The 23,226-nt window shown below is 40.9% G+C and overlaps 2 protein-coding genes across 3 annotated transcripts; one reads left to right on the top strand and one right to left on the bottom strand.

Moving 5' to 3' along the window:
- Positions 1-1,247: 1,247 nt before the first annotated feature.
- zgc:162144 (RD3 domain-containing protein) lies at positions 1,248-5,503 on the bottom strand. The gene is made up of 3 exons (XM_012856039.3): positions 5,267-5,503; positions 4,825-5,132; positions 1,248-2,666 (listed from the first exon to the last, which is right to left on the bottom strand). Exons 2-3 carry the CDS (start codon positions 5,130-5,132, stop codon positions 2,294-2,296), a joined length of 681 nt encoding a protein of 226 aa, XP_012711493.1. The 5' UTR covers positions 5,267-5,503; the 3' UTR covers positions 1,248-2,293.
- A 4,272-nt stretch (positions 5,504-9,775) lies between these two features.
- Positions 9,776-21,415, top strand: si:dkeyp-115e12.6 (centromere protein F). Of its 2 annotated transcripts, none has more exons than XM_036132466.1 (6): positions 9,776-9,995; positions 16,061-16,238; positions 16,483-16,679; positions 18,540-18,643; positions 18,965-19,029; positions 21,050-21,415. In XM_036132466.1, exons 2-6 carry the CDS (start codon positions 16,077-16,079, stop codon positions 21,398-21,400), a joined length of 879 nt encoding a protein of 292 aa, XP_035988359.1. In that variant the 5' UTR covers positions 9,776-9,995; positions 16,061-16,076; the 3' UTR covers positions 21,401-21,415. The 2 variants fall into 2 exon arrangements, with proteins under 2 accessions (XP_035988359.1, XP_035988358.1); XM_036132465.1 differs by having other exon boundaries at positions 18,962-19,029.
- The last annotated feature ends 1,811 nt before the right edge of the window (positions 21,416-23,226 follow it).

The following is a 23,226-nucleotide window of genomic DNA, read 5'->3' as shown; positions in this document are numbered from 1 at the left end:
TAGCTTTCAAATTGCACAGAATATTTAAGCGTCTCTCATTTGAGTTTTTGCTGGCACATTAGTTATGCTCGCTGTCTGCATTTCTGGATTTAAGTAATTTTTTTATTTTTTTTTATCAAGGCTGTTCCAGAAACAAAATTATTGTCCGCGTCATACCTTCAGTTTGACGTATTTAGAGTCGGCGTGCCGTTGGCGTCGACGGGCTTTAAATGGCCAGAGGGGTTTTCAAAAGGCTCGGCCCACTGAAGGCTCTGTCGCCAACCAGGCCTCCTGTGGTGGTGCCGTTGATTCAACCACGCTGCCAATTTATGCACCGTGGACTCCAGCTTGGAGAGGATGTCACCTGAGCAATAAGTCCAGCCGTGAAGTTTATTTTTTCTTTCTTTTAATGTCCTAAATTACATTTCTCCAATGCAGAGATTCGTGCACGTATCTTTGTTAGTTATAATAAATGCAGGATTTAATTCCCTCCACACAGTCCACTGTAAGGTTAAACTCAATCATTCACTACAACCTTATTGATTTCTTCCATCCTTCCCTTTCTCCTCACTCTGCCTCCATACTTGTTCAGTCTTGTCACCTCCCTCCCGTATTGACTATTGCTCCATTTTGTTTGGTCTCCCACAAAAAAAAAAAGAAAAAAACGCCCCATAAGGTCCCAAACTGAGCTGCTCGGATCGTTAGAGGTCCTGTTTTACAGCAAATTCTTCTGTTTACATTCAGGGTCATCCACAACCTCGCTCCTCCTCCTTACTCATCTGATCTCCTTCATGTCACCTCCTGCTCCTCCTCCCGCTCCCTCATCTTCCTCCTCACTCCTTCTCTCTGTATCTTTTGTAAATCTTGAATTCTCTCCCATCAGACATATGAAGTATTGACACTTTACACCGGTTTAAATCCAGACTCAAAACATACCTCAAGACTGTTTATTCTCTTTGATTTTAACTTTTATTGTTTTATTATCTTCATTTCAGAAGTGACCTTGAGTGTGCTTCTAAATTTTATATCTATATATATATATATATATATATATATATATATATATATATATATATATTTCTGCTTTATGTTCATTTTATTTCTCAGAGTTTTATATCTTCATGTGCATTTTATTCTAGAGCGCTGAGTCCAACTGACAATTTTTGCGTTCAGATGTTTGTTTGTTTTTCAACCTGCAGACTGAAACTGCCTCGAAATTTGGAGTCACATTTAGTGAAAACCGTATTTAAAGCAAAGCAGGAACAAGATACAGAAAACACTGTTTTAATCACAGAAAATATCAGAACATTTCATGTTTATTTCTCCAAATACATGCGTGTGCATTCACAATAATAATGATAAAAAAAAAAGAAACATCCAGCAAGATTCTGGTTGATTTCCACTTGCAGCGGTTTTGTTGATGGCAGAGCATGGCTAACTGATGGCATGTGCTGAGTTAGCAGAAAAGCAGCCTGAGCCGAATGTCCTCCTGCAGCTCAGGAGGACAGCCACCCTCCCTGTTGCATAACGTGCTTTAAGGGGACAGTTCATGAGATATCTTTAAATATTTCTGCAGCACGTCGTTGAACTTGCATCCAAGCTGCGCAAAGGTCACACCAGCAGATTTTACAGTTGTCAACCGATTATGTTGTCTTACTGGGATAATTGCACAATTAATGAGGCTAGGATAACAACGCCTGCTAGAGATGATGTGTTATAGCCCTGTTGATCCGTCACAATGGCTTCATTGGTCCGTGTGCAAAATTGTGACATCGTTTAGTCTTTAAATTGCCTAAAACAAAGTCTGCAATGGTTGATATATAATTTTTAAAGAGTAACTTTGCAATAATAATAAAAAAAATCTGATAAATATCACAGTTTAAACGAGACTGCGGGAGCGTAGCCTTGGGTCACTCTGCCTCAAAGATCTGCTGCGTGGTTAATGACTGGTTGGCGCTTAACCGTCGGTGCAACATAACGACTTCCTAAAACCAGAACAGTAATGCTTCTGAGATGCCTAAAGTTCACTGGAATGAAACGGTTAAACTGAAAGTGATAAAATCTTCAAAAGCTCCTCCTTTCATCACCACCACCACCATCTTTTCTGTCTAAAAACCACATATTGAGGAATTTGAGTGGTTTTTTTTTTTGTCTCATTGCCTTGATGGAAACCTTTACCTGTTTTCTTTCCTCTCTATTTGTCTCCCATCCCTTCTGAGTCCCTCTCACTTCTCCTTCCCCACTTCCTCTAAGTGACGTCTCCTCTTCGCCACCACAAGTCTTCCTCCTCTCCATCACCCCAGGCCCCCTCTTCTCACCCCTGGGCGCTCTGCTCCAGCGGGGTGATCTCCGGCATGCTCTTGCTCCTCCCCTTCCTCGCTCTGAGCCTGATGGCCTCCTCCTCGCCTTCGCCGTCCTCCTCCTCGTCGGACCAATCCACTTGCTGCTGCAGGTCCCCCCTGGAGCCCCTCAAGCCGCTCCCCTTGAACATCTGGCTGGTGCGAAACTTGGTGCGGAACGTCACGAAGGAGAGGCTCTTGCTGCGCCGGTGCTTCTCGTACATCGTGCTCGGGCCTTGGGCCTCTTCGTCGCCGTTGACCTCGTCCACGCAGTCGCGTAGCACCGTGCGAAACAGCCGGGGGACCTCGTGCACCTCGGGCTCCATCTGCGACACCAGCCTCCTGAACCTGCAAGGAGAGGAGAAGAGCGGAGTGGACGTCAGTTTAAAGGCGGCGAAGCAGGCGGAGGAGTCTGAGAGGAAACGGGGGCAGGTTGATGTCACCCATCGGGATGGAGGTGACATCTTTTTTTTTTCTTTTTTTTTTCTCCTTTTTTTTCCAGACAAAAAACAGTGCTACAAAATAAATAATTAAATTAATAAATACAACTGGTATTTTGTAGTATACTGCAGTGTAAAAATCAGCTGTTGAACAGTTGTAATGTTTAACTCTCAGGCACCGTTTTTTAATTAAATGGAACGTCACGAAGGAGAGGCTCTGTTTAATTTTAAAAAAAAGGAAAAAAAGGGGGGGGAAAAAAGAAAAAACAAAGGAACAAAAAAAAAGGAGGTGACATCTTTGAACAGGGCGTCGGTCGCTCTCTACGCCCCTGGAAAATTCGGAAAAGACACGTCACCTTGCACAAATCTTAAACACTGTCGCTTTGCTGTTTGTGACAGGGCAGCTCCAAGTAACATTTAGTTACAGAGTGGGAGGGAAATCATAAATGATTCAGTTATTTGTCCAAATTAAATTGTGAAAAGCGTGGCATACATTTCTATCCCTGTTCTTCTTTGCATCAGTCAAACTGGATGACCAGTTTCTTTGCACATCCACATTCAAATCTTTCTCAGTTGGATTTAGTTTTTTTTCACTTCCTGCTAAAGAAAAGCTTTCCCCACAGCATCACACTGCCATCGCCATGCTTTTATGATCTGGATAGTAAATTCAGGGTGTTAAGTTTCACACACAGCCTTTTGCATGTAGGCCAAAGAGGAATCCTATCTGACCAGAGCATCTTTGTCTCCCCGTGTGGCAAACAGACCTTCTTTTAGCTTTCGTTCAGCACTGACTTTTTTCCTGCCAGTACTTGATAAAGGCCAGATGTGTGTACAGCTCACAATGTGCCCAATGTGAGCTGTAGTTACATCTGCGGTTCCTCCAGAGTTAAAATTTACCATTTGGCTGCTTCAGTTTAGGTGGGTCTCCCTGTTTTCATGGGTCACCAGTCGTTCCATTTTTTTTTTCCATTTTCAAATCTGTTTAAAGTTTCAGTTATTGTTTTAAAACCCAGCCCTGGTTGGTTAAAACTTCCCCACAGCTTTATCCCTGATCCGTCTGCCGTCCTCCTTGTTCTTCATGATGCTGCTTGTTCACTAATATCTACCAAACCACTGAGACCTTCATAGCACATCTGGGTTTATACTGAATTCAAATTACACACACTGGTTAAATCTGAGCAATCAGCGGCACTGGATTGTGTTTAGGCGTATCGAGGTAAAAGGGGGATGAATACAAATGCACATCACACCACAGATTTCTGTTCGTAAGGCATTTGGAAAGCGATGTGTATGCTATGTTGTGTTGCTTTACTGCACAAAACCTCAGTAAAGTACAAGCTTGTGGTCAGAAATAAATGAAGAACATTCAGTAGCGTGAATACACTTGGAAAGCTTTAGATGGACACTTTAATTTAACTGCTTTCCAAACATAAAAGTCCAATTTTATGGAGAGCTCATTATTTTCTGAGCATTCAAGATGCTAAATTAATGTTAGTGATAAAACAAACAAGCTAGACTTAAAAACCGGTTTAATTGTTCTGTGTTGTACCCTTTAATCAGATCTGGCTGCTAAATTCAATCAAATATTAAAAAATGTATGTTTGTAGCCAGAAAGAGTAAGTTAGATCTCACTGTTTGCACGTATTTAAGAGGCAGGACTGAGGATCTGAGAGTATCAGCACGCTGTTGCTTAGGGTGTTAAAGGGATTACCAGACTGCAAATCTGCAACTCTCTTGTCTTGTTTCTTCATGTTACATATTGCAACGTTGTCTCTTTAGAGCCACAAGTTGTGATAAACGCACTTTAATAACTCTGAATATTGATGAAAAGCAGTAAAACATGAAGGTAACTTGAATATTAAATAAGCTAAAAGGGCAGATTGAGGAGTTAGAGGTATATCACCTGCATCTTTGTGCTTTGGGGGAGACCTCTGCTTAAGATCTGTCAGCTTTGTGCCTTTTCATTTAATTTGCTGTCTATATTCCTCTTGATAGGCTCTTTCATCTCTTTCAGTAACTCCTCTAACATCTTTTTATTTATTTTTTTTCCTCCCGGTGATTCTTACCTGACGATAACGGGGCCGCACTGCGCAGGCGGGATCTTGGCACAGAGGTCCTGCAGCTCCAGCAGGTCGTTGGGGGTGAGCTCGTAGGGATGGGGGGTCGGGTTGTGCGCCAGCCAGCTGTAGTCTGCCGTGGAGGAGGAGCTGCGGCGCCGGCGCCGGCCCTCGGTGGCCCTCTCCAAACGGATGCGCTCGGTGCGCTTCACCATGGCCCCCAGCTCCAGCATCAGAGTGTTGGTCACCAGCTCCTCGGTGGAGCGCTGACCCGGCACTTTGGGCTCAAGGGAGAACACAGCCGACCAAGGGAACATCTGGGAAGAATTATGAATAAAGAGAAACAATATGATAGGGGGAAAAACACATTTTTTTGTTTACTAAAGTGTCACCTAAATAAAACTCAAAGCAATCATCTAAATAATGGCACACAGGTCAGTCACAGTCTTACCTTTATTTCGGTGGATGTGCAAAGCTGAGGTGTGTTTCTCTCTGGCAAAAATCCCTCGGTTGTCTGGTCGAGACTCTGTCAGCAGGCAGAGGAAGAGCAGACCTCCATGGGCAGAGCGGCTGAATGAGACTCCAGCTGGTGGCGCGCAGCTGCCTGACTGTCTGGCTACCTGTGCAGGTCCCCGGCAGGCAGTGCGCGTAATGCTCAGAGGCGTGCGTGGAGCGTGCGTGGAGCGTGTGTGTGTGTGTGTGAGTTCTGGATTGAGAATGAATGTCGTCCCGTATTAATAAAGATAGAGTGACGAGATGAGCTTATAGGGACATGAGTGGACGCCTGCAGGGAGAGCTGGTTGCGTCAGGGTGACTGATGGAAATCATTTTACATAACGGCACGGGGCTGATGTCAAACTGTTTTTATTTTTTGGCCAGATTCCTGGTCTCCGGTGCACCTTTATTTGCAATCAAAGAGGAAACTGCTGTCGGCCCTGTGAACTTTTAGACACAACTTCTGCTGCTTCTTACGCGCGCCGTTCAAAACTAAACACCAAACTGAGACTGTGTCCCATGGGGGGCAGACAGTAATCCTTCAGTTTACCACACTGTTATTACACATCCTCACGGTGGTGTGACATAACTATCACCTGTAAATGCTCAGCAGCCTGTCCCAGCGTATATAAGGAACATCGAGACAGTTTCTGGGTTTCCACACTACTCAGCAGTGAGCCACCAAATCCCAGATTACATTCAAATCCACAGCCTACCTGGAAGAATGACTGCTTGTTGTGGCTGCCATAATCTAATTACTACTCTACCCTGGTATTGATGCATAGAAAAAATGAATCTCTTAACATTGCCGAGGGCAAATCTATTGACTTTATTTCATTATTTAAGTTATGTGTAGGGCAGTGTTTACTTGACTTGTCTTTAGGCCTATTGTAGGAACATTTCATTAAGAAACTGGCTGTAAAGAAGTAATAACACTGCACAAGGTATCATTACAGCAGCTTCAAAAGCCAAGAAATGTCTTTTGATCTATTCTTATAGCAATTATGGTGAAAATATGGTTTCTGTTTTCTGCAGTTTATCTAAGTACCTTCCACGTTATGTTTAATGACACAAAGCAGGAATCTGACCCCCAATTTTGACAAGAAACAGCATCTGTTCTGGCTATAGGGAGTGCAGACTTTATCTAGAGTAGACACCTTAAAAAAAGTTATTTGTGCCCATTGATTGTTTTCATGTTGTCATTTGTCACAACCCCAAACTTCTTCGTATTTTATTGTAATTTTATGTGATAGACCAACACAAACTACTGCATAACTTGGAAGAAGAAGGAAAAGGATACGTTGTTGGTAATTTTAAAAAAATGTATACATGACAATCAGAAAAGTCTGTCACCACCTTCTTCTGCAGTTACAGCAGCAAGTCTTTTTTTGTGATGGGGGGGGGGTCTCTACCAGCTTTGCACATACTGACATCTTTACAATCAACTCTGAACTTATTTACTCGCTGAAGAAAAGATCATCAGTATGAAACACATCACACTGAGGGGGAGTTTAGTAAAAAAAAAAAAAAAAAAAAAAGGGATGCCACATCATTTGATGAAAATAATCAACCCTCAGAGTAGTCACAGAGAAAGCGAAACTGAAAAAGTGACTTGGCCAATTTGCCGAGATTTCATTGCAGCTACTCAGAATAGTCCTTGGTAGTTAGCATGGCCCCCACAGTATGGCATGCGTGTCTGACAATGTTGAGGCGTGCTCTTTATGAGACGACGGATGCTGTCCTGGGGTATTTCCTCCCAGATCCTGACCAGGGCATCACTGAGCTCCTGGACAGTCTGAACTGTCACCCAGTGGCTTCGGATTGACCTAAACATGATGTTCCAGAGATGTTCTGTTGGATTTAGGTCAGGGGGAGCATGAAGGCCAGTCAAAGGGATCACTTCCTTCATCCTCCAGGAACCACCACCTGCATACTCTTGCCACGTGAGGCCGGACATTATCATGCAGCAGGAGGAACCCAGGACCCACAGCACCAGCAAAGGGTCTAACAATGAGTCTAAGGATTTCATCCCAATGCCTAATGCTGGTCAGGGTGCCATTGTTTATCAGGTCTGTGCGGTATTGATAGCTATGCCCGTCCAGACCAACGCTTACCCACCACCTACATGATCTTCCTGAACAACGTTGCATAACGTTCACCACAGCTTCTCCACATGACCTCAGTGTTGACCTGCTCTTATCTGTGAAATAAACAGCCAGGCTTCGCTGAACCTGCCCATTCTGGTGTTCTTTGACGAATACCAGTCAAACTCCACGGTGCCGGGCAGTGAGCACAGGAGCTAGTAGAGGACATCAAGCCCTCAGACCACCCTCAAAAAATATGTTTCTAATGGTTTGGTTAGAGACATTCGTGCCAGTAGGTCTCTTTGTCTGGCAGTGCTCATCCTTTTTCTCCTTGCATAAAGGAGCAGATACCGGTCCTGCTCATCGGTTAAAGACCTCCGACGGCCTCCTAGAGTAACTGCCTGTCTCCTGGAATCTCCTCCATGCTTGCAGACACAGCAAACCTTCTGGCAATGGCATGCATTGATTTACCGTCCTGGTGGAGCAGGACTGCCAGTGAAACCCCTGTATGGTCCAGGTATCGCCTCACGCTACCAGTAGTGGCACTGACCTTAGTTAAAGGCAAAACTACAGAAAAGCAAGTCAAAACACGAGGAGCGAAAGAAATGTCTGTGACCTCCACCTGTAAAACCAGTCAGATTTTTGGGGTTTTCACATTGTGGAACCTGTTGTAAATTTTTAAACTGCCAAAACAGCCAACACTGATTATTAAATCATTAAATTATTAAAACTTTTTGAATTGAGAAAGCTTCATGGAGAGGAAGCGAAACGTCTTCAACTATGGAAAACAAGTTCAGTTGCTTTGTTTTTTTTACTTTTTTTGGAATGACCATGACCTGGATGACTGAGAATCTTCACCAGCATACTGATTATTAACCTTCTACTGTATATATTTTTAAATATTAGAAATATGTTTATCAAAAAACACTGACAGGTTCGTTACTTGTGATCCTTATTTGTAAACTATCACTATTGCTACAACATAAATAAATAATTGAGCTGAGGCTTACTTTAAGCCTTTCCATGTAATAATCCGTGCTTAGGCTGTAACAGTAGCAGGTTGCTGAGATACAAAAACTACAAACTCAAATGGTAATTCTTTAATACTTCAGTGGCTTTTGCTCTTAAAGCAATTTCTTCAAGAGAGAGAAGTGTCAGCAAAAGTTTATTTTTGGATGTAACTGATTATGAATTCAGACACAAAATGCTTAAGCCTTAAGGTATGATATTTGCCAATAAGGTCTGTTTTGAAACAACTAAATATATTTAATCAAGCTTATTGCCTGTGCACATTTTGCAGCAGTTTTGTTTGTTTCACCAGACATCAAATACAAGCACTGAACTTTATGTCTCTCAGTATTTTTGTAGCAGATGCCAAGTTTTATTTATTTTTTATTTTTTGGAAACAAATTTCCAGGGAGTAGTACATTTTTTTTATCTCTATACGAAAACGTTTTAAAAAATTACATTAGAACAGGAAAAGTAATAAAGTTTAAGTATTGAACGGTGCAGAAAACTGGGAATTTAAACCTTTCCTTTGGCCCTTGTAGTTATTTCTGCAGCTATGGTTTGTTTAATTAATAAAACGGTGCCTGAGAGTTAAACTTTACAACTGTTCAACAGCTGATTTTTACACTGCAGTATACTACAAAATACCAGTTGTATTTAGTCATTTAATTATTTATTTTGTAGCACTGGATTTTTTCCTTTTTTGTTACTTTCTTGGACAACCTTACCCTTTATGCCAACCAATTTCTGTTTTCTCTGTCCAGATTTATGCATTTATTCAATTGTTTAATCATTTTAATGAAGGATACTGTTCAAATTAGCGACAAATTCTGGCCTGTTTTGCATGTATTTTTATTTTATAGTGTGTCTTTTTTTTTTTTTTTTTGTATTTTTTGGTATTCTTTTTGATCCATTGTATATATGAAGATTCACTGTATATAACTAAATGCACCTTCCCTACTCTGCACCTCCTTGTATGAGCCGATGTGACGAGTGAATTTCTCCATTGTGAGATCAATCAAAGACTATTGACTATTATCTTATCTTATCTTATCTTATCTTATCTTATCTAATTCATAAGTTATTTGTCTCACAACGGGAAGATTACTGTTATAATTACAACAAAGTAATCGGCAACAGTACGTGTGTTCAAAAGACAATAATTTAATAAATATATTTTAGTAATAATAAAGTTTGATATTTAAAACGAATAGATGGATATTCAGTACATTGGAGGACAGAATAATGTCTGCTAATAGAGTTTTGACATTTTGAGTAAGTGACATCGTTTCGTCGCTAGGGGGCCTCAGCGAGTCACCTCGCCACGAGGACTTTTCCCAAAACATTCCCCTGCTACGTCACCAGCCCCCCTCCTGCCTCGTGCCGCCCCGGGTTCTGTCGGTTATCAGTTGGCCAGATCCCGCGGCATCTTCTCGCTCATATGAAATCAGCCGAAGCTTCCGCGGAGTTTTCTCCTGTTTAAAGTTTTTTTTTAACTCCCTGGACCCTGGAGCTCAGTTTCGTGGCCGCTGTCACGGCTGTGCCCGAGTCTCCCCGGCTCATCGCGCTCTTTGTGCCGCTCTGAAGTGAATGGTGAGTAGCTCTTTATTGCGGGGGGTTAGCTTGTAGCACCAGCGCGGGGTTACTGTCAGCCGCTGACCGCTGATGGTTTGATAGAGAAGTGACTCTTGTCCTGCCTGAGCCAGCCTCGCGGCTCTTTCGCTGACCCTGTCTACAGTTGACGTTACGCTGACGCATTTCGTTGCGCTCCTTTTTTGTTAGTTGTTTGTAGTTTTATTCAAACATCGTGACTAGGTGCCGCGGCTGCTCTCGGACCGCCGTGGGGGATCTGGATGCTTGTCTCCTGCATCCACGTCTCGTTAGAGATGCGCTTTAACAACTTTAACCTTTGCCGTCTGAGCAATATCAAACCCATTCATTAGTTACGTCACTGGTCACGTGTTTCAAACAAACTTGTTGAGGACATCTGCAGGTTATTTGTACTATCTTGTTCTTGGTTGTCTAATTTATTCCCCAGTGCAGTTCTGAGACGAGTTGTTCTTCAGTGTTGCAGATTTTCACTCTTGTGACTGATTGTTTGCACTTGTTGAACTTTTTTCACAAAGTTTTTAACCCCTTACACTGTTATTCACCATCTATGAACGTTGTTGCGTCAATTTTTAATGATGTGGAATGAGCACCCTTTGTTGTCTTTGAACCATATACGGTTACATTAGGAAGAGACTTCTTTCAAAAGTGCGCAGTACTCATTAACTTTGCAGTCGGTGCAGGTTGTTTCACCCCCTAACTTAGGCAAAATATGCATAACATTTCCAGAAAGAAATAAACTAATGGTGTATAAGATATTTTACTATAGCTAAATGAAGTATCTTTTTCTCAATAGGTTGCAAACGACTTGCTTTTTCATAATTTTGATGCCATTTGCTATAAAAATCAAATGTCCAATTGAAGAAAATGCATTTAACCTAAATATAAAAATACTGTTGGTTTAAATAATAAAAACTGTTGATCTTTAATAAAAAAAAATAATAATAAAAAAAACAAATTTCCTATAGTATACTATAAAAACAAGTTCTTGTTTCAAAGGGATGTGTAACTTTTGTGGCTCTAAACAAAATTTGTTTAGCTGGACCGAGGGCAAAAATGGCTCTGCGGGTTGTAAAGGTTGCCGACCCCTGACTTAGACCATCCAGGGACATGATTAATTACATTTTCTATAATCTACCCATAGTTTTACAGTAAATGGGGTCACATGACTTGGATAATTATCATCTACCAGAAAGAAGTCGTTGTTATTTTGTAGGGGTTCACGATATATCAGCATTAACATTAGTATCAGCCGATGTTGGTCTTTTTTCTTTTCTTTTAACATATCAGTATCTGTCCTGTAAGTAAAGCTGGGACGACATTAGCAACCATCTTGTTGCTATTTGTGTATGTGTGTTGAGAGAGGGAGGAAAAGGGGGATTGGCAGTGCCGGGTTTGTTTGGGCATGTGAACTGAAGCCGAACCGAAACAACGTCAGCCATGTGGTGGTTTCTTCATGGTGTTAAATGGGTAGTGAAATATAAACAATATCGTTATCGGCCATGACAGCAAAGTTAATATCGGTCATTGGTCTTGGCTGAAAATGTTCGTATCGGTGCATCCCTCGTTATTTGGGGCTGATCAGAGGTTCCAGTCCCAAACAGGGAGCAGAATCACAAACAGTGGAGAAAGGATGTTATCAGAGCATACCAGGATTAAACCTGACATTTGAGCATTTAAATTACTAATTATCTTGAATTTGTAGCAAACACATTCCTATTTCATAACTCTTAACAAGCTTTTTTAAATATAGTTAAGTATTTGTATGAATTAGAATTTCTCAGATCTCATGTATATTTCAATCTAATTGAGTATTTTGGAGACGAAAGACTATTATGGCCCATTTTTATTTAATCCTGGTATGGGCGAAATGGCTGATTTGATCCCCTTATCAAACCAAGTATCTGCAAACCTCCCCCCAGTGTTGGATGTCATTTAGTAGTAATGTAATAACAAGGACTTCAAATTGTAGCTTGTCAAAGCTAACTGCTACTCATATGCTGAAACACCCATCTTTCACCTCTAATCACAGCTGTGTAATCTTTGTCAACAATAACACGTAACGGACCTATCCCATGTTTTGTTTATTATGCATCGCTTGTCTAATCTCAGTCGCTGACCTGATGAGTGTCTGAGGGACAACAGGTGCAACAATGGACTTAAGTCCAGGACTTCTGTTTCGGAGCTAACGCAATTAGCTGATGAAAGAAAAGTAATTGGCAATGGGAGCTGAAGCAAAAAGGATAATCCACACTGAGGTCCAGGGCTCAAATGCTAGTGGGTTGAAGGTTCAGTCTCATCTACTGCTTCTGTGCTTTACTTTATGTCTGGGCTATAAATTGAGGGTCATTGTCAAAATGGAATAGCTTTATAAGTGTGTTAGCTAATTATTTAAGCGCCCTGCATTCAGGCTCTCGGTGCTCCTAATGCAGTGGTGTCCAAACGTTTCGGGCATTGGGTAAATATTGTTAAATCGAAAGCGCTCGAGGGCCAAAAAAAATAAAATAAAAATAAATAACATAACCAAAAATACTAAATACCCTGCCCAACAAAATAGGATAATTTTAAGAAAATATATTAAACTGTGTTTAGCCTATTTTATTAAATGAATTCTAATCAGATTTTAATGCACCAAAGTTTGCATTTCAGTAAAAGACGCCCTATTTAAGCAAATATAAAAAGTTTGCTTATTAAAAGACAAATGTTTTGTGTTGTACCGAACATTCAATTAAACATTCAATTGTAATGTTTTAACTTGTCTATAATAATTTTACCCTACTTAAAAGAAAAAGTTGCCACATCATTTGTAAAAAAAAAAAAAAAAAAAAAAAAAAAAGTTGTAAAAATCTGCAAAAAGCCACCAATGTTGATTGGCCAAATTGTTCTTGAAATCCAGCACAGGGGCCACAAATGGCCCCCAGGCCACACTTTGGACAACCCTGTCCTAATGCGTTAGTCGACATTGGTTGTTTGATGCGACATAAAAAGTGGTGGTACGGTTGATGAGAAGAAAAGTTGTTGGATTACCTTTTGGTAATCACAAGTCGGACAGGAGGCTACCTCAAACACGAGGCTATCCTCGTGTTTGAGATGGAAGTGATGACTGTTTTCTTGTAGCTGAAGAGGCTCATCATCTGTGGTCAGGTCGCTGTGATCCCAAAGCAAAAACACAACATTTACATATTTTTTTCTGTATTTATCGCAAGCCATGTCATTGTCGCAACATTTACTAATATTATCGCATATCACAACTTTTCCTAATGTGGTGTAGCGCTCTCCTTCTGCACGCTCGGCTTCTGAGACGGGGCCCCTGCGACCCTGCACGGATCAACGGGTGTAGACAACGGTAGGGCTGGGCGATATCGATTAAAAAATAAATCTCCAATTTTATCATACCAAATCCGATTAATCGATTTTTTTCCTCCTTTTTGTTTCATAAAAAGAAATTAAAGAAATTATTTTAAAACCTTGCTTTTTATGTCAAGTATTTCGTCAGGGAGTTGACCTGAATTCAAAGTGCAACAAAAAACAAGCTGTGAAACATGCAAAATAAGATGGTAGCCGTGCCATTATGAACAATGAAAATATAACAAAACATTTGCTGCTAGTGGTATTACACATTGACCTAAGAACAGGCTTCACTGCACTTGTGAACTTCAAACTAAGTTAAAAAAAAAAAAGTAAATAAGTAAATGAAGTACCTCGTATTATGGTTAAAAAAAGTTTCCACTTAACAATATTTTGACAATACATTTGCCTAAACATATATTCAGCATCACATGCTGTTCTCTTCATGGAAACCCAATGAGTGTATTGGCAAAATAAAATCCAGATTTTCCAAAAATTAAATCTTAAAGAATTGTAAATTCGAATTAATCGATTAATTCGATTTATCGCCCAGCCCTAGACAACGGTTGGATGGATAACAAGCTCTGTGTCTGATTGCGTGTTTTCCAGTCAGACGATTAAAAGTGCGCTCTTTGGGGCCTTTTTCTGGACGCCTGCTGTCAGTTTACCAGTGCAGCAGAACGGTAACAGCAGCGCTGAGCGATGACACAAACCGCCTTGCCGGTGAAAAGCCTTGAGGCGGTAATACATGTCAAAACTGAGCTTTGCTTCAGCTGCTGTTTCCAGTCAGGCTTTACTTCATTCCAGGACTCTCGCTTCTAACTGTCCTTGTTCACGTGTGCGTGAGCTGCTCACCTGCACGCACCTGCAAAACAGGGCTGAACTATTTTGGAAAATAATCTTAATTGCGATTTTATTTTTTCTTAATATTGCGATTTAATGTGATTTTTTTTTTCCAGTTTAATTTATCATGTCTTTTTAAACATATACAAACAACACATCATTTTGTTTTCTCGCCATGCGGATTAGTTGCTAAAAGACCCACAGCATCTAAACTCAGAGCAGAAATGATCGCGTTCTGCCTACAATATATTTCAACCAGAATTGCAATTTTGACTTTTCTCTACGTTAACCACAAGCAACAAAAATGGCGTCTAAATAAAGATGTTTGTAAACAAGGACTATTTAAAACAAGAACTTTTAATGTTTTTATTAATCAGAATATTATTCATGAGAACAGCCTTTAGTAGATTTGGACATCAATCCTTGTTGAACATAAAGTGCAACTAACAAGCAAGTCTATGTATTAAACTGATTGACCTGTACTTAATGCTATGTATGATTATATAAACTCTAAAACAAGTAATAAAGTTAGATTATCTCACTGCTGCAACTGTCTTCCCTTCCATGTGGAGGCAAACCCACTTTAAACATTTTACCAACACCCAATGGACGTGTCTAATTCACTAATTGTTATATAGCCAAAAATTGCAGACTCTGCGATTTGGAAATTGCGTTTTTTTTAAATCGGGATTATATTGCAAATGCGATTAATTGTTCAGCCCTACTGCAAAACACAGACCGGCGGACGCTCGTGAAACCCGCCGGACTCAAAGCGCGCACTTTATGCGAAATTGCCACGGTTCGTGCCAAAGTACGGGGAAAGTAGGGATTTGTTTTCATCGGTTGGAGCTGCAGGAAGAGTTTGCGTTGGGAATCGCTGAGTCACAGTTGCCCGGCTGTGACAACCAGCGTCTCCCTCAGGCGGCTTAAGCCTTAGCAACAAAAGCAAAAAAAGACAAAGCCAGCTCCCACAAAGGTTTCGTGGATGTATTCTGTTTCACTGAAGCCTTACAAGAAAGAACAAAAATGCACCAGCCCGCTCTTCCTCATTGCTTTCATATTTACGCCTCGTTGTCTCAGTCAGAATGATGGCTCAGACGGCTCTGGGACAGTGAGCTCCAAACTTTTAGCCGCGTGGGTCAAAGAACTCGCAGGCTACAGTTGTTCTCTTTCAATTATACTAGTATAATTTGTGCTTTTTTTCTTCTTCTTCTTTTTAAACATGTAATGTTTCATTGAAACAAGCAACCGAGTCCCATTTTTTGTAGAAAACGAATGCTTAAGTCGTTTTAGACCCCTGAAACATAACGTTTTTCAAAAAGAAAAAGGAATGCATTGTCCAAATTATTTTGTCTCTTCTCGTCAACTAAAATGGACGAGGAAGTTTCTCTCTTTCTTTCAAATAGTTTCTGTGTTTTGCTAACTTTGATGAAATGATGTGCCCAGGGCTTTATTTTAGCAAAAGGTCGCTGGATGTCTGTTGTCCCATAACCATACCGTTATCTTTAAATGAAAGAGAAATGTAAAAAGAAACACGCTTAGTGAAGGACAAAAACGTTGTGTTGTAGCTAAAATTTTCCATTTTAAGTCATTGTGTTGTTATTTTTTTTAGGAGAGTTGACCTTTTACATTGTGTCCAAATTTGTACTATTCTGGAATTGAGGTTGGGGGCCGTGGAAAATCATTCCAAGGCCCTACAAATGACCCCAGACACCCGGCTCTACAACTTTTATTCTCATTATTGCGAGGAGGTGCCAAAACGCAGCCTTCTCAGGGTTTATTGGAGCATTTTCTGCACCGGATGATGTTTTATTGTTAATAACAGAAATGTCATCATTTAATTGCTCCCATCCGGTCAGGCCCAGGCGGACAGAGATGAGCTGGGCTGAGGAGGACTGGACGGTGGGCCTCTCTGGGAGGGTCCTGCAGAAGGTGAAGGAGCTGCAGGTCCTTAAGGAGCGACTGTCCAGAGAGAACAAGCAGAAGCAGCTGCAGCTGGACAACACTCAAACCAGCCTTGAAAAGCAAACAGCGAAGGTAAACACAGCCGTGCTCATCTACAGCCTGCGTTTCCCCTACGACAGAATCTGCGTTATGATTAGTCAAGTCATACACGCTGCTGTTGGCTTGTTTATTTTTAATAACGTGTCCCGTTACACTGCTCGCTTTAGATTCAGATTAAGTTCAATAAAAAAAAGGTTTTGATCTCAGAATCTCGATTCAAGTTTATGAAAACGCTTTTGCTTCGCTGACCTCCTTCTCCTCCTCTTTTCCTTCCAAGTATGAGGAGGTCCGTGGGGAGCTGCAGTTTGTGCAGAGAGAGCTGCAGAGCGTCCGGGAAGATGCCGGGGCGGCCGCGACCAGCAGGGAGCGCCTGACCCAGGACCTTCACACCAAGCAGGCCCAAGTCTGCTCTCTGGAGGGGCAGCTGGATGCTGCCCGTAAGCACAACAACCACCTCAGCCAAGAAATCAAAAGGTAACGGTGCGGGGGGGGAAGCTATATCTAGCTTTTTTGTTTTTATTTTAGCATTAACCATAGCAGAATTGTACATATTAAGTGAACTTTAATTTATAGAATTGAGTGTCTAAACGTTTTATGTCTCCAAAGCATTTGGAGCGTCTCGCAGAATGTATTCATGCGTCTTGAACCTTGAAATCTGTATTAGGGCTGAACAATTAATCGCATTTTCAATATAATCGCGATTTAAAAAAACGGAATTTCCAAATCGCAGAGTCTGCAATTTTTGGCTATGTAACAATTAGGGAATTAGACACGTCCATTAGGTGTTGGTAAAATGTTTAAAGTGGGTTTGCCTCCACATGGAAGGGAAGACAGTTGCAGCAGTGAGATAATCTAATTTTATTACTTGTTTGTATAATCATACATAGCATTAAGTACAGGTCAATCAGTTTAATACATAGACTTGCTTGTTGGTTGGACTTTATGTTCAACAAGGATTGATGTCCAAATCTACTAAAAGCTGTTCTCTTGAATAATATTCTGATTAATAGAAACATTAAAAGTCCTTGTTTACAAATGTCTTTATTTAGAGGTCATTTTTGTTGCTTGTGGTTAACGCAGAGAAAAGTCAAAATTGCAATTTTGGTTGAAATACATTGTAGTCAGAACGCAATCATTTCTGCTCTGAGTTTAGATGCTGTGGGTCTTTTAGCAACTAATCTGCACAGTGAGGAAACAAAATGATTTGTTGTTTGTATATGTTTAAAAAGGCATGATAAATTAAACTGGAAAAAAAATCGCAATATTAAGAAAAAAAATCGCAATTAGATTATTTTCCAAAATCGTTCAGCCTTAATCTGTATTTAACCCTCACAGTCAATGCGCTGTAGAAATAACTTTCTGCTGCAATTACAGCAGCATGTTCAGCGTTTTTTTTTTTTTTGTCCCGCTCCAGTTAGCGTTTTGCATGAAGGCCAATTAGTTAGGTTGGTCTGCCCTGATAATCTGTTTCCACGTGTTCGCTGTGGCACTCTGCAGCTCCTCCAGAGTTACCGCGAGCCTTTAAGCTGCTTCTCTCATGCTTTCCTTTCCAGGCGTGTCAGTTTAGGGGGACGGCCGTGTCTTGATGGATATTAGATCGCAGTCGTCGTTGCCAAAATGTGCAAGACCCTAGTTGCTAAAAACTGCTTGGATTCAATACTTGGTTGGTTATTATATTTCAAGTGCCATGGATGCAAATTTGGCATGCCAGTAATATTTTTGGCATGTTGGATAGACTTTCCCAGCCCTACACCTAATGTGTAGTTTTAGTGGCTGAGATGATGATACTCTCAAATCATGGTGGGAACATTGGCACACTTTATAAAATGTGGGTTAATGCTTATCAATTTCAGTATAAAAATTTGGGTTATAAAAAATAGTCGATATCACAATATAATAGACTAAAATAATTAAGTTAAGCTGCTCATCTCAACAGTGATCTGCTGCCGGAGGTTTCACGTTGAGCGCAGCCAGAAAGCAAATGAGACAAAAACACAAAAGCGTTGTTTGGACGAACTTTCCTTGTAAGGCAAATGGACAAAAAAAAAAAAAAAAGCTGAACGGTACCACGTGCTACGCTAACGCTACAAGCTAACGCAGCGACACTGAAGTTTGAGTAATAAACCTCCTGGACGGCATGAGCGTTTCCCAGGTACGAATTTCTGCAACGCGCCGTTCAGCTGGAGTACGGCCATCCCACCCACCTCCATGCCCTCTCTGTTTAGTTTGCATCGGAAAAGGCCTCCGAGGCTAATGTGGCTAATAACAACACTGGCTACGGCGGAGCCATTTTTTCTGCCCCCTGTCTCATCGTTTTTCCCCTCGCCACTGCAGGTTGGAAGCTGAGCTGGAAAAACTGCAGAACAGCAGCCGGCTGGCGGACACCACGCTGTTTTCCACACCCTGCTGGAGCGCATCCTCACCATGGGAACACAATGGTACAGTGTTAGAGATTTATGACTCCTTTGTTTGTTCACGTCACTGCATCCTGTCCTGTCTCTCTTTTTTCTTTTTCTTTTTTACTAATGCTCTGTATAATTTAGCAAATTAAATAGAAAAACCACAGAGATCCCAAGATGAGCAGAGATCATAAATAATGGGCCTCAGCTCTGAAGCTTTCCCAGCCCATCACTCCCTGAGGGCCGCTGTGTTTATCTTTCCACTGTTTGCTTATTTCGCAGCTGTCGTTCCTGTTCAACTTTAACCAATATGTTGTAGGCTCCAACTCTCAGTCGCTATGTTATGTTTTTGCCCAGTAGGGAGCAGACAGGAAGAGAGAACCGGCCAGCGGGACGAGGGGCAGAGCCGGGGACATCATCTTCGAGTAAGAAGCAGCTTGTTCCTCCACTGATTCTTCAAATCCAGAACTCCTGCGGAGTTCAGCTCGTCTTACTGGGAGGATTTGGGTCCATTCATAGCAGAAACACAGAGCGCCCATCCCTCTTTGTTTATCTTGTCTTCCACTCTATCCTCAAATTACAGACTTAGTGAGCTAATCAGCTCTATTCCACCCATGCGGTCCAGATGGGTTTGCCTGTTATTACAGTTTGACCCGCTGAGGCCGTTTTAACACAGTAGTAAAACTTTTATCTCTCTTCTTAAAGGCAGACGAAGAGACTTGCCTGTAATTTTGTTAATGAAATAAATAATTATCTGCTTACCGAGTCTTATCGGTGAATAATGCTGTAATGAATAAGCTAAAGCTCCTTTTAGGAAGACAGGACATTTTCCTATTGTGGTTCAAAATTCCTTTGACCTCTGACAAAAATAGTTTACATGAAGGATATTAATTTGAATCAAAAGCCTTTTTAGCTTTTTTCTTATTGGTACCTTGTGTAAAAGCAAAATGTACCTCCTTTTGTTTGGGTTATTTAAAAAAAATATATTGAAAAGACCAAATCTGACTGTAATTTAAAGGACTGATTTTAAAAAGCATAGTAAAAAGTATAGTAAAGTATATATAAAAAGTATATTGGAAATCTACGAACTTCACACTAGAAAGGAAGTTGATACTTTCCGAAGATTGTTTGTTTTACTCCAGAGTTTTGAATGATTTTCCTTGTAAACAATAGAAAACTGTCCATTTTCAAGACAAATGTCACACATGCTGCATTTATGCGCTCCTCTTACATCAACAGGACAGTCACACAGTCTGATCCCTCTTTTTATTGTTTTTTTTTAGCTTTGACCCACTGATACAGATTTGAGCTAATTCCAGTTTCTTTGAGGAGCTATAATATGACAACAGCATTCAGACTTCCTGCTTCGATCAGTCATTATTTATATTAGCAACAAAAGCAAAGTCATACTCTGTGTATCAAAGAGGATTCTCTAAAACGGGGTTTACTATTTATAAAACAAAGAATTACAGCGTTTAAGGTTTTCTTTATCAGCGTTTTTTTTTATGTTGCTCAGCATTTTCTGTCTATAATCTAGAGAAAGTGGATCTTACCTTAACTGAGATTTTCAGAAGGCTGTCAACATGTTCAAATCCAGCACGTCCCGTGACAGACCAAGGTTAGAAGTTCAAGATAAAAGGACAAAACATAACAACTCTGCTGTACTTTGTTCAGCCTTCCTGTTGTCTAAGTCCAGCTCTCAAATGTTTCCTTTTGAATAGACAATGAGTAGCTAATCTCTGTGCTTCCTCTGACTTAACATTTAAATTCCTCACCAATACTAATCACACCGAGGAGCAACTTTCACCTGTCAGCATGTAGCTACGGGGAATTCACTGGTCAGAAAAATCATCCGATTTTTGAGCTGAAATTCATCGGGTTCCAGTCACCAGCCTTTTCTTGGTGGATCTCCCTTTACAAGCATTTGGGCAAAATATATAAAGCAGATTGCTGAAAGCATTTGCCTGCCTGGCTGGGTTTAGAACCGTGTTTCTGGGTGTTTTTGGCCATCCTTTCAGAATTACATTTTCAAGATCAGGCACTGATGTTGGATGAGAAGGCCGGACTGAGTGCCGCCCAGTCGAGCTCCTCCACACCAACTTTGCTCCTTTATGTCTTTATAGACCTTAATGTGGAACAGAGACAGGCCATCTCAAAACGCACATCTGATTACAATTTGACAAATGTGGCGTATCACGCTTTGATTTTTCTTGTTGGTGTCTTTTCGTTTGCTTGTTCCTGCTGAGGAAAAGAAAGACTGTCATTTTTTTATGGCTCCTGCACACAATCCCATACAGGGAAGTCTTTTTATAGTCGTAGACTTTGGCTGTGTGCCCTGCATAACAAATCAGAAACAAAATGTTTAAAAGCCATTTATGGTTTTGGTCAAATTCATTCTGATATTTTTATTTTTTTATTTTTTTATTATTCAACCTTTCTCTGCAGCAGCGGCTCCAGTTTTCAGACACGCCCACGCCTCCGGTGCCTCGACAGCAGCACAAGAGCACACCGCCCCGCCACCCATCTGACCAGTCAGACATCTTCTCCACACCCTCGGCCGCGTTTCCATGGGAACGAGAGGACGCCAGACCCGCATCCAGGAGACGACCCGCGTCTTCTCCTCAGGTGCCGACCCTCGAGGTCCTCAACCAAGGTCCGTTGGAGCGGAGTCCTGAAGCGAAGGTCCTCAAGGCGGAAACAAACGGTAAGCAAAGCGTGTCCACCTGCTGTTGTCCATCGCCCTTCGTTCTGATACGTCCCGCTCACATTACGGTCTTTATCCTAAGGAAAGATTAAAAAGCAACCTGGATTACCATAAAGATTAGACTCAGCATGATCAGGCTGGTTGTCCACTTATCCGTTTACATTTTTTAATCCTAGACTTTCAAAGGGGAATTAGATTTTAGAGTTTTATGTTAACACATCCCAAACAGGGTTTTAGGTTTTACCTTAAATTAGCCAACATGTCTAATAGCTGCGCCTCATAACCCCACCAAACGTGGTTACGTAAGAGTTTGTGTAGAAATCTCTCCCTCTGCCAGACATTCCTCACCCTGCTCCAAAGGCAGCTTCATCAAATGGTGATGTAATTCTCCCTTCATCAGGGGAGGAGCTGTGTTTTTCCCCTTGTTTTGGTTTTGCTTCCTTCTTTTTACACTGTTTATTATAGAAAATACAACTTTGAATATCGTAGCAGAAGTTTGCTATTTTAGGTTTCTGGCGATAGATTATGAATATTCTGAGTGATACACAAGCATATTTTTTATCCTGTTTTTTTTTCAATAACTCCAGCTGTGTGTTTGTCTGTCATTGAACCAGTCTGTATGGATTGACCCCGTACGAGAAGAGCCCGCTGTGTTCTGCTGCTTTGCTTTTTAGTTGCTGGTTCCATAGATCCAGGATAAATCCAGATGTTTCTGCTCAAGAAAATGGAAATCACTAATTGTGTTTTAATTTTGTCGTTGTTTTGTTTATTCTCCCCCTTCCTTTGAAGGCTGAAAACATAACATTTGTGAGCAGATCTATCTTCACTGACATGTTGTCTCTATTTTTTTGGTAACTTGTGGTTAATGGTCTAAAACAGGGGTGTCAAACTCATTTTGGTTGAGGGGCCGCATTCAGCTTAATCTGATCTCAAGAGGGCCACACGAGTTAACTCATTGCAAGATTAAATAGAACTAATAAATGTGGACTTGTTGATTTTTATATTAAGTCAATTTCACTTTTACACAATATATTATGAATAACCTCAGCGTTTTTACGAAAAGTATGTGCAATTCCAAAGATACTTTTACTCAGTTAAACATTTACTTGTGCATTATGCATAAGAACTGATCACAGTGATTGTACAATGTTGAAAAACATTTATTCACATTTTTTGGAACTTAAAAACACTGTCCTGCAAGACAAAATACATCAAACAGATGTATTAAGAAATGATTTAAATTTTTCCACACCTGAAGCTTAATCTGCTAATTAAACCACAGCGCCCCTCGTGGACAATATAGGAACTGCATATTTTCAATTAAACCAAGTACATGTTTTTTTCAATAATTGTTTTATCATTCTCTTCCTTTTATCTTGTCCACTTGTGAAAGTCAAATCTGATGAGCTCTTTGTGGCATCTTATTGCCACATTGCCAGACAGGACACTGGGAAAAAAAAAATATAATGATAATGCATTTAGCCACAGGGCCGGACTAAATTGTTCGGCGGGCCGGATCCGGCCCGCGGGCCGTATGTTTGACACCCCTGGTCTAAAACCTGCCCAATCAGAATCATCTGTATTTGCCAACGATTAAAGTAATTACAGATGAAGGAATTGGACTTACAGCGGTCACAGCGTACAGATATTTGGTGTACGTACATAAACAGTATACTGTGTTTAGTTTTTTTGTTATGTAGAGAAAAGAATAAGGGAGCTTGTGAGTTGTGAGATTGCAGTTTATGTATTTTGTCTCTGCGACAGCTGGTTTTTGTAAACGGCGCTCTGCAACGCCGATCCGAGGCTCAAAGTCTAAACGGCTTGTGTGCAGGATGTGTGGGGTCTGCAGAGATGTTGGCTGCCTTGTTTCTGACCCTAGATCAGTACAAGTCCTGGATGGAGGGAAGATGAGCCACGA

Source organism: Fundulus heteroclitus, unplaced genomic scaffold (assembly GCF_011125445.2).
Source record: "Fundulus heteroclitus isolate FHET01 unplaced genomic scaffold, MU-UCD_Fhet_4.1 scaffold_51, whole genome shotgun sequence".
NCBI lineage: Eukaryota > Metazoa > Chordata > Actinopteri > Cyprinodontiformes > Fundulidae > Fundulus > Fundulus heteroclitus.
This window is presented reverse-complemented; position numbering and strand designations above follow the sequence as displayed.

Bases quoted from the DNA above. Each gene is read 5' to 3' on its own strand.
- zgc:162144 (XM_012856039.3), bottom strand. From the start codon at position 5,132: ATGTTCCCTTGGTCGGCTGTGTTCTCCCTTGAGCCCAAAGTGCCGGGT. The intron at 2,667-4,824 runs GTAAGAATCACC...CTCTCCTTGCAG, and splicing joins TGCGGCCCCGTTATCGTCAG to GTTCAGGAGGCTGGTGTCGC.
- si:dkeyp-115e12.6 (XM_036132465.1), top strand. From the start codon at position 16,077: ATGAGCTGGGCTGAGGAGGACTGGACGGTGGGCCTCTCTGGGAGGGTC. The intron at 16,239-16,482 runs GTAAACACAGCC...TTTCCTTCCAAG, and splicing joins TTGAAAAGCAAACAGCGAAG to TATGAGGAGGTCCGTGGGGA. The intron at 16,680-18,539 runs GTAACGGTGCGG...TCGCCACTGCAG, and splicing joins CTCAGCCAAGAAATCAAAAG to GTTGGAAGCTGAGCTGGAAA.